At 33.3% G+C, this 12176-nt stretch overlaps 1 protein-coding gene across 2 annotated transcripts in view; it reads left to right on the top strand.

Moving 5' to 3' along the window:
- Positions 1-12176, top strand: part of MICU1 (Mitochondrial calcium uptake 1) — a 77804-nt gene that overhangs the window by 23945 nt on the left and 41683 nt on the right. Inside the window, exon 3 of one of the 2 annotated variants that reach the window (XM_072520389.1) lies at positions 11642-11807. The exons of the other annotated variant lie outside the window; for it this stretch is intronic. Coding sequence (XP_072376490.1) covers positions 11642-11807 — 166 coding nt within the window. The remainder of the gene's footprint in view (positions 1-11641; positions 11808-12176) is intronic. 2 annotated transcript variants of the gene reach the window in all.

Below are 12176 nucleotides of genomic sequence, written 5' to 3'. Positions count from 1 at the left end.
GTGTCCTATTTAAGTCTTCAATGACAGCCGGGAAGTAATGATATTTCGACGAGCTCCACGGTAGGAAAATGCCAGTTTGGTGAAAATTGTAATAATTGTGCCAGTGATAAAACACGACTAACACAATCAGAGAGGTGTTGATTAGAAGGCATTTGATGCCGAGTAGAGTGTGGTATCAGTTCTTGTATGTGTTTAATACGATTGCCAATTTGGGGTAGAAAAATTAGCTCAAGGGAGCGCAATCGTCGATATCGGAATCGAAATATCGAAAGATCGGACGAACAACCCTTTGACAAAAGTGACTAGATCAGCCAGCAATATGGCTGCCAGGAGTTCCATTCTTGTCGAGACAGAGCGAGCATGAAAATTGGACTAGACTCGTTGACAAAAGTGACTAGATCAGTCAGCAGTATAGCTGCCAAGAGCTCCGATCTTGCGATAGATGTTCTTGTGTAGAAATAACACCAGAAATGTAACACATACAAGTACAGAGGTCAGATGTATATGTTCAGATGTTTCATTATCCCAGGATATATTGAAGTACCACAACGGTTTTAAAAGACGTTTGACTAGCAAAAAGACATGGAAAATGAATAAAAACAAGAGGATAGCAACAAAAATACGACTGATTTACAAACGAATAGCCCGCTTTGTGAACGGTTTGTCAAAGGGACAAGAAGAATGAGAAAAGAAATCAGTCGTAGGATTCCATTTTAGGCCCAGTACCGTAAAAATGAAAGGTTCCTCTTTGTCAACGAACAACATGTCAAAATGCGTAAACCAAAGCCTGAAAATAATTAAAGATGGTTGCTGACGTTGTCGATTTGTCTAGCGAAAAACCATCGAGCTTTAAAAGCTATGCGAGTGCTCACTGCAGAAGGTGAGTAGTATTAAAGAGAATCACTTGTAGCGTGATTCTGACGTAAGTTCGTCGAGATGGTTGCTGGCCCACTGCCTAGCGGAAAACCATCGAGCATTAAAAACTAAGCGTTACTCTTGTAGAGTTTATAAGCGAAAGAAAACGAAGAAGTACCGTTAGTAACGATACGTAGTAAAAACTCTTGGAGAGGTTTAAAAAGTCCGACCTCCAGAGAACCCCTTTTATAGTTCCAAAATTCCTCATTTACTTTAATTTGCCGATACGTTTGCTTTATATCGCAAATAAAACAACAACGAAGATATCGAAAATTAAGTAAAGAACGAGATGCCCTTTTAGGACCGGTATGAGAGGCGTCGATTAGCGACACACCTCGAACGTCATATAGATTGGCGTCGAAGCTAGTATGAATTTTGGATAGAAGAAGCGAAATAAAAAATTGTTTTTTGAAAACTGTGTCAGAGTTATAAGAAATAATCGATTTAAAATCGGATTCAGAAACCGGCATCAAATGTTGAGAAGTAACAAAATCTTCCATGAATGCAACATATGTCTCTTTGAGAATCGGAAGTTTCCTGAAGCAATTCTCTAGCATACAAAATGAAGATATGCATAAGAATAAAGAATAAGTAGCGAATATAAACAAGAGAAAAAGATAAATAAAGAGGATTAGGTTGTAGAAACGGTGGAATAACAGAAAATCGGCTTGTTAATTTTCAAAAAATCAACAACTGAGAAATATCCTTCACGAGCTTCGTCGTGTTGGGACAAAACTAACAGGTGCCTACTCTTTTCGACTTCCCAAAACTTTTGTAGAAAATATCTATGTTTGTATACATAGAAGTAACGAAAGATGTGAAATAAAATATAGAATGAGTCGTAGAGACTGGCCCTTATAGAACATAATTGAAAATGATTTCTAAGGGCACAGGATGATTTGGTTCGCCAAGAATTTTCACCAGAATTTACGAAACGAAAAACCAATTCAACCCCTATGAGTATGTCTATAAGATCTGATTACTAAAATGCGTGATTTGGTTGATCACGGAAATAAAATTGGCTGTGGAGCCTGTATCTAGCAGGATACGAATTATAAGAAAGATGCGAAAACATATTTGATCTGTATCAACTATGTGAAAAGAAATAGACGAGGGCATTAAATGTGGTTGTGTAGCAAAATAGAAATGTTAGTATTTGAAGAAGTGGTTGTCTAAAGGAACAAGATGAATTTGAGCGTTGGTTAACAAACGAAGCAAAACGCGAGACCGTGATTCGCCAACCGTGCAATTCGTCGCTTCGAATGAGGTGGAATCAGGCCACGTACACAAGAATTATGTGGATTAACCAACGAAAAAAGTTCTTGAAGCCGTTTAGTCCCAAAAAATACAAACATTTATATGACTGATAAGAACCGGAACACAAGACACATTTAACACCTTGATTAGTTACCTTAGGGTGCTTTGTGGCACTAACGAAACCACAAGTAACGGAGATTTTATCAAACCACAAGTAACGGAGAGAGAAACAAGGTTGTGAGATTTATGAAAATCTACCCTGACTACGAATAATATTGAAGGCGTGTGGTTTTGATACTTGAATGCGTTTCATAGGCCTCCTTGAATCTAGAGAATGCCGAGTATGGCGCGAAAAGTTTCATTTGTTCATTTTGTTGAGCATTGTAAGATACAAGCACGAAAGAGGGGACAATGCAAGCATAAATTAACAAATCAACACGAAGAGAATATCTAGATTTAAAGAAGTGAACGGTTTTAAACAAAATCAATTGCAAACAAGTAAGAATATCGATAAAAAGGTAAGTAACAAAGAAGATCGAAAGAAATGTGTTTAAGTTGACAAACAAGACGTACAGAATGAGTTGGTAAGTATTGTACAAGTAGAACAAAAATAATTCACAAAAATCAACACAAAAACAATGTAAATATGTAAAACAATCAATCGTAAATATAATATATATGTATAATTAATGTATGATATTAATCAAAATATATATAAAACTATTTTATCTACTGAAATTATAAATTATAAAAATAAAAATAAATTTAAAAAATTGTTATATAAATATGATCCAATTTAATTATGTAAATTAAGTTTAAAAATAATGCCGAAGGACCGTATCAAGTATAAATTGAAAAGAAACAAAAAACAATTAATTAAAATGAATTAATTGAAACACAATGAAATTAATTGAATCAAAGTTATAATTATTTATCATCCGGTCGAAGTGGCCAAATGTTTTTTATAAAACTTAAGAGGTCGCTGGTTAAATGATATTAGATAAATAATTATAAAGTAAAAATGCGATATTTTGTTTGTGAATAAATTAGCGACAAAAAGCAAACACAACTGTCAGTAAATTAAGAAATTAACTGGTCTTACTCATTATTGATGTTTGTACAAAGAATATAGACTTACCCCTTGAAATATTGATGTGTTCTTAGCCAGGGAAATCTCGTTGATACCGCGTCGGGGCGCCCGCCGACGCTCGATGGCGAGAACCTATAACACACTAGGTCCGTTTGGTTCGCTGTCTGGGGATGAAGTGTCGTCTTGAAATCTTCAGAAACCACCCTCTAACCAAGCTTCGAGATGGTCGGTAGCAAGAGGGCAAACCCATAAATCACTCTATTGTATTGCGATTTTGAGTGGCGATAATTTAAGTTAATTGTGACCGTACACTTGTGTGCATTGGCGACACAAGACAAAAATAACAAATGAAGTCAAATTCTCCGTACTTAAAACATAATAAATGAGACAACCAGTTTAGCAATTTTACAGGAAGCAATATATTTTAACAAAGTCGTTAAAATACAGGATTGAATTATATCACATTATAGTACACGTTAAAAGAAAAATATTAAATGTAAAAATATGAAAACAAATAGTATATACTTTCCCAAACATAGGGGGAATAAAAACGCAAAAAATCGATTTAAAAAATGTTGTAAATAGAAAATGTAGCTGAGATAATTTTAAACAAAAATGTTGCCAGTGATACCAGGTACTTTTTATTAAAATTATTCAAAGTAAAAATAAACAATTTTTCATTAATTCAAAAAAAATTTGATTTCATGACAAACTAAAAAATTATAAATAAATAAAATTATAAGTTTTATGGATTAGATAATTGTCATATTAGTCTTCTTTTAAATAAAGTTAACTGTTATAATTAAAATTAATATTTCAAGAAGGTTTAATATTTCGAAAAGTTTTAATATTTCATTTCGACATTATGACAGTCAGTATTATCCTTTTCTGACATTTGTTATAATATAACCACCATAATTTTGAATTGTTTTGTTTAAAGGTTAACCTCAATGTAAGCTCTGTTGAAAAATTGAGATATTTTTCATTTTTAATAATAATTTAAATTCCTACAAGTATCGTCCAACGTCTGGAGCTTGTTGTAAATCGTTACAACTGTCGCCCAACCTGTAAGGTTTGCTGATAAATTTTGTTAATATTATTTGTAATAACTATTGATGTGAAGTAATAATAAATATGTAATGTTTCTCTCTAAACCAGGAGTTGTAGAATTATTTCCTTTAAAAAGATTTTCACCCTTTAATATTTTTTAGGAAAGAAAAGCCTTTCTTACCATCCAGCAAGAGGATGCTTTTAAACGGCGTCCATTTCAAATAGTTTAGGAATCTTGTTGTGTGTGTTGCCCAGGAAATCTATGTATTTTTTTTTATATTTCTCTCTTTGTAGTTACCCCTTCCAGTCCATCCTTAACTCATTTACGACCCAGCTCTCCAACCAAAACAAGAGTGGCCGTTCGCAAACGTTTCGGTTTGTTTGTGTACCCTATCTCCAGCCCAGTAATTGCACAGTCCCCACTTTCAACCCCCTATAAGTGGTACCCAATGTGGTAGGCAAATTATATCGTTACAATATACAGTGTGATATATAATATAATACAGAATTAATTAAAAATTCTTGTCGTTACGAAACAACAGTAATTATTTATTTTTCATTAAAAACCGTCTTTATTTTAGAGCTTTTAAAAACACATAAAACAACTGTCAACTTCAGTTATTAAACAACTTATTTTAACTTTTTAAACTTTTCAATTAACGTTAATGTCAAAATCACAGTATTCTATATTTACTGAATTACTTCAAAACTGTTTGGCACTGAGAGTTTTTATTTATTTAAGGCCTTCGTGACCAGATCAAGTACCAAGTGATATATATGGTTGAACTCATATTGAAGTGAGGATTCCAAAAATAATACAATATACAGTTTTGTATTTCAAAAATCAAGATGACCAATGACATCAGAAAAATGGTAAATCTGGCAACATTGCAGATTACATTAAATCAGATAAAAATATTTATCTGATTTAATTCAAAGATAAAAAGAGTAATATGTAAAAATAATAAAGTTGCAATTATTCTATAAAACTAAAAATAAAAAAGACAAGAAAACCGTGGATAATTTTAATAATTTAATAAGGAGTATTGCCATCTATGGTTTGGCTCTAATGATATATCTTATTCCCGTGAAGAGACTTATTATCATAGCATTTTTTTCTTCCTTATGTGCCCCAACAAATTATTAATAATGAGACTTATTACCTGAATTTCCAGAAAGTTTTAGGAGATAATAAAACTAATGGTTACAAGCAACTTGTGCGATACTTTTTTTGACGAGTGTATGCATTGGTGATAATATATAAAGGCAGTACAATAGTAAATTACCTTGACAGATTAGCGTATCAGTGAATGCTGATCGGGACTAACCAAGGTAACAGCATAAACGCTCAGTGAAACGTGCAATAACCAATTTTCCAAAATGTATGTGCTTTAAATCAACTTTTGGTGAATGTTTACTGTAAACATTTTTTAGTGTTTTGTCAGCTTTAGCGTAATGTTTACTATGTCATTTACTACAGTTAGTATTTTTATGGCTAGGTTTATGGTTAGGTGTTTTTTATGGAACTATTTATAAGGAATATTTATAATTAAAAACTATGAGGATAGAATAATAGATATTTATAGAAGTTGGTTATAGTATATTTGTACTACTATGTGTTATGCATGTAGCTTTAAACTTATAACGACACATTGACAACTTCCTGGTCTTTTGTGGTTTATACCATAAGGAATTTGCTATAATCCATCTATTGGCATATTTATAATGTTTTTATAACGTTAAATAAAAATTTTGTTGTTTAGCGTTCTAGTATGAACCTACTTTTTTCCATATTTTTGTATTCGCATCGCCCAGTACAATTTTTAGATCATAAAGATCATCATCATCATTTAGATGATATTTTAGAACGATAGCATCTATGGTGGATATCTAACATACTACAAAATTCATATTTTGTCGACATAAGCCTTCTTCTCAATAGTCTTCTTCTCTTATGGTATACACATTTGGAAAGTTTTTAACGGAACATAGGATTTTTAATACAATTACTGAGATTCCCTGATTTGCAATTACCCAGTGTAAATTTCAATACAACGTCGCGATGTTTTATAATTAATATGTTTGTTCCACTGGTTTGCTGCTCTTTCGCGATTTGTAGTAGCGTATTTGGCACGTTTACGCCGACAGTGTACCGTCTACCGATATTTTCCTGAAATTCCGTTTGGAATATTCGTAATTCTGCATTTTTGTGCAGATAATAATGTTTTAATAACAACAATTTTGTTTGTCTTTATTAGGTATTATTTGACATGGTTAATTTATACTTTAATACATTTATTATTCCAAATATTGTTTATAATTTAAAATTTAAAAGGGTGTATATTATGATATATCGAAATCTACCATTTTTGCCGAAGGTATCTACTGATTTAGCAACAATCTCAAGGAACATCGCTGGCCAAGCAAATCAAATACCTTTGCTTCTCATTATAACGTCATAAGCTGAAATTAAAGTAGTGTTTCTAACCATGTATACAAAAGAAGAAAAAGTACAAATTTTAAAATGGTATTTTGGGGGCATCTCGTATAAATTTATTTACTTGTGCCTATGAAGATAGGCCAATACCGACACAATCAACTATTAGTAGTATTATTAAAAATTTGAATCGTTTGGTTGTGTACAAAACTGTCGAAAATGTACGGATCTACCACGACAGAAAATAATTAACGAAGTTCGGCAAAATAGGGAAATTGATGTTTATAGTGTTGCTGAAACTAGTGATCCTTGTTCAACCAAAACTATTGCTGAAGAAGTTGACATGAATGATAGGACTGTCAGGAATATTTTGAAACGAAATGGTTACCGTTGTTTTAAAGTTTCAACCACTCAAGAGTTATTAGCCGAGGACAAATTCAAACGCATGAAATTTTGTGAACTCATGATGAATAAACAAAATAAAAATGAACATTTTTTAAAAAACATTTTGTTTACCGATGAATCGACATTTTCTTTACATCGGAAACAAAATCCTTCTATCGTACGATAATGGTCTTGGCATAATAAATACTTAAGTATTCCAGTACGAACACAATATCCCCAAAAACTTAATGTTTGGACAGGTATTTTGGGGGACTATATCGTCGGTCCATTTTTTATTGATGGAAATTTAAAGGGAAATAAATATTTAGAATTGTTGCAAAATCAAATTATTACAGCAGTTCAATTACTTCCTGTCGACTTTGACGATATTTGGTTTCAGCAAGACGGCTGTCCTGCTCACAATACACGAGCAGTTCAAAATTATTTAGAAACCATTTTTGGAAATAAATTAATTTCTAATCGTGGTACGATCAAATGGCCTCCCAAATCACCAGACTTGTCCCCAAATGATTTTTTTCTTTGGGGATATTTGAAAGCAAGTGTTTATCGACTTGATTTTAAAAGAGCCCGAAATATAGCGGAATTGAGGGTCAAAATAATTCATCTTTGTGGAAGCATTAGACTGGAACTGCTCAGGGATATGAGAGTATCTTTGTACAACAGATTTGGATTTTGCTCTGCAGAAAGAGGTGGAATATTTGAACCTCTATTACGTTGAATTTTTGTTTTTAATATTATTATGTTATTTTTGGCATTTGGCAATAAAATATAACAATTTTTTTAGTAAAATAATATTTTAATTCCATAAAAAGTACGCAAGACTGCATACCTTGGACACATACTAAGAAATGATAAATATAGTCTTCTGCAGGTCATCATACAGGGTAGAGTCGATGGCAAAAAGGGAATAGGTAGAAAGAGGAAGTCATGGCTGCGAAATATTCGAGACTGGACAAACATGACTGTAGACGAATTATTCCACGTTGCAAAAGACAGAGAAGCTTTTAAAAATGTGGTCGCCAACCTCCGTTAATGGGGACGGCATAGGAAGAAGAAGAAGATATCTACGTAAAATTGTACGTTTTTGGCGAATTGACATGCACGTTAGTTCCGTTTTTACACTGGCGGCTCGCTTGTAGATTTAATTATACGATGATCGTTTGCGTTTGGTAATGTGCGCACCAGTAGTAGAATATCGACTGGAGAGGGAGCCCAGTCGAACAAATGGATTAATTATAAAACTTCCCGACATTATATTGAAATTTACACTGGTTAATTGCAAATCAGCTAATCATTGTATTGTTATAAAAATCCTATGTTCCGTAAAATAAATTCCAAATCTGTATATGAATACAAATGAGATTGTTTTATATTTTCCTCTTATTCTTTTTCTTCAGGTCTGAAATAAGCTTTTTCTTCATAGACATATAATACTTAGACTGATCGCTGCAATATAGACCCGTTCCCCCAGTGCCACAGAGAAAAAAAAAGATACAAAGCAGTCCCTGCATCTCCTTCCAATGAGCGGGGTTTATTAACCACGTGACCTTCCCACTACACACATTTCCAGCCAGTAAGATACACAATCTGTCTGAAATAAGCTTTTTCTTCATAGACATATAATACTTAGACTGACCGCTGCAATATAGATCCGTTCCCCCAGTGCCACAGAGAAAAAAAAGATACAAAGCAGTCCCTGCAATGAGCGGGGTTTATTAACCACGTGACCTTCCCACTACACACAACACACACACTAAACACAAGTGGGGTAGCAACTTAAATGTAACTTACACGTTTGATGTAACAAGTCGAGTGGTAGCTACGCGGTATTGTTTCTGCTTTTGGACTTGGATAATCGGGGTTAGAATGTTGTATTGATTTTTCTTTTTTTATATAAATTTCATACTTATTAATATTACGTGTATTTAGATATTATTAAATCCGTAAGTGAATCTTACAAATAATAAATGTGTGTATATATCTTTAAAAATGGTTAATTGCAAGTACACATTAATAAATAAAAACTTTTTATGTGAAAACAAATATGTTTACATTAGAATTTTACTTTTATTTCTTTAAATATACACAATGAAAAAATTCGGCAAGTTACAAAATAGAAAAAAATTACAATAATCAAACAAAAAATATATCAATTATTGATTTTTAAATGCTTAATAGCTTATTATATTAACTTATTTTTCATTGTTATTCTTTCTTCATTTATTTTTAATTTACAGCTCTATATCGCTCAACTTGTTACATCAAACATGTAAGTTATACTTAGGTTACTACCTCCATTGTGTTTAGTAGTGGAAAGGTCACGTTGTCAGTAAACCGCGCCTATTAGAAAAAGATACAGGGACTACTTTGCATCTTTTTTCTCGGTCGCGCTGGGGAACGGGTCTATATTGCAGTGCTTAGTCTAGGACTTCTTCTTCTTTCTCTTTATAAGCATTTCTGCTTATTCATTGGCGGATTAATACCTACCTCTATGGAAGGTTGTCACTCCATCTTTTGCGTGGTAGTCCGATACTTTTTCTGCCGATTGGTGATTTATCTCTTGCTTTTTTGACGACACGGGTCTCCCCCATTTTGCTCCCATGTACTCTCATCTCTGCCATTTGCAGTAGCCTTTGTGTTGTGGCTGTGCCGGGTCTTGGCATCCTGGCATTCTATTTGCTTTTTGTACTTGATCTCTCACTTCTTTGAACAGGTCTCCATAGCTGGACAGTGTAATTCCAAGGTTTTTTATTTCCATTACTTGTTCGATACTGATTCCATCAATTTCTGTTTTACATCTGGTTGGTTCTTTGCTGACTACTATTGTTTTAGTTTTCTGACATAAGACTGTCATATTAAATTCTTTTGCTCTTATGTTAAATCTGTGGACCAGTCTTATGCTGCAGACATATGTTCCAACGACTATCCACTCGGATGAAGAAATTGAAGAATTTTCTGAGAACCTAGAAACAGCGTAACATGCCACATCAGCATATTACACAATAATTATGGGCGACTTTGATTCGAAAATGAGATTTAAACAAGATGATGCAGAAGTAGCAATGGGTAAGTATAGATATGGAGAAAGAAATAAACGAGGTCAAAGATTGCTGAACTTACACCAGGAAAATTTATCCATGACAAACTCTTTTTTCGATAAAAAAAAAAACCTCAGCGTAAATGGACATGGATCAACCTAGATGGCAGGGTCAAAAATGAAATAGATTGTATTAGAACAAACAGAAAAGAAATATTCAAAGACGTCGAAGTACTCAACAAATTTTCAAAAGGAAATGACTACAGATTAATCCGAGCTAAGATACTATTAAATGTCAAATTTGAAAGAACAAAGATGATCCTAAAAACACGAAAAAAGAAATGGATTCCCCCAGAAAACAACGACCTTTATGAAGATACACTAACCAGATATATGCAAGACGAAATAGAATATGCAGATCAAGCAAATGATGGCATAACGATGTCACTAAAAGAAACGGAAAGGGAGTGCTGCCTGAACGTTCTGACTCATAAAGAACAACTAAGCCAAAATACTAAAAAGCTAATAGGTAAAAGAAGACAGCTGACGGAAAAATACGTCTCCAACTACACAACAATGAAGAAATTAAATAAAGATATCCACCCGTCAATCCGAAAAGACATAAGAGAAAACAATACAAGAGAAATAACTAAAATAATTCAAGAAAACAAAAGTTTAAAAGTTTTGAGGCTAAATACGAAAATATGTACAAAATAAGAAACAAAGAGGGAAACATTACTACGGATAGAACCAAAATGCTTGAGATTTTCGAATCCTTTTATCGCGAAATATATGAGAACACCGACGAAAGACAAGATCATTGTCATCAGATGCCATTGAAAAGTCACGTTACTAAAATGGAATTGGGGAGGACACGACGCCCGATTATCAGACAACCGATGGATAAAACGAATTGACCTAAGTGGACATTGACCTAATTGAGAGGAGACCAAATTAAGAAGCACTACGGAGTAGAGGACGCCCACCAACCAGATGGACTGACGACCTGAAGCGTGTTAGCTGTAACTGGATGAAAGTCGCACAAGACAGAGACATATGGAAAGAGTTGAGGGAGACCTGACAGATACGCTGACGCAGCTTCTCGTCGTAGTCCGATATGTGTTTGAAATATTTATGAACATTCGCCCATTATTTGTACTTTACAAATAATTTTATGCCTTGTAGCCCTCACCAACCTTATTAGTTTTACCATCGTGTCAAATTCTTTATTGGTTCATACAGTTTACTTCTTAGTACGCCATCATAAACTGATTTAAAATCAATAAAATTAAATATCATATTCAGTATTATAATACATTATACTTTCCTTCTGGTATATATTGCAACTGACTGTACATCCAACTGACTTACAGGTATAGTGTACATAAGTCATCTCATGACCTGTAAAAATATTAACTTAGCATATTTTTAATACGCATGTGCGGCTCAGATAATCGAATACGAGAATCGAATAAGACACTACTCAACTCCAGATAAAGTTTTTCGCTACTTCGCGACCCTTCAAGTTCAAGGACCAACTGTAGATCAACACGAAATTTACATGACTCCTGATGACTTCCTGAGATCCATGACTCCAGGTTTAAAACAACCTGATGGTTAGTTTAATCTGCTCTCCTATCCGTTACGATAATTAAGTTGCAGTAAAAGCTTCTTTAAATTTAGAATTAGTTTTGCTTGCTTTTGTTATATACGGCATAGCTTATGTCCATATTCACCAACAATAAATAAATGGACTACATTTATTCATAGATTAAATTTCGTTTCACCAACGTCAAGTAATCATCCCGAACATTAACTAATAACTAGAATAATGTGGCCATTTAACTTATTATACTTATAACCGAAATTCTTATGTTAAAATGTGTTTGTTGTATAACCTTTATATTTTATTTAGGTGATAAGCAGTGGCGGCTGGTGATAATTTTGTTCAGGGGGCGCTGATTTCAGAATACAAAAAAAATAAA

Source organism: Diabrotica undecimpunctata, chromosome 1 (assembly GCF_040954645.1).
Source record: "Diabrotica undecimpunctata isolate CICGRU chromosome 1, icDiaUnde3, whole genome shotgun sequence".
Lineage (NCBI taxonomy): Eukaryota > Metazoa > Arthropoda > Insecta > Coleoptera > Chrysomelidae > Diabrotica > Diabrotica undecimpunctata.
Note: the sequence above shows the minus strand (reverse complement) of the source record. Positions and strands in the feature narration are given on the sequence as shown.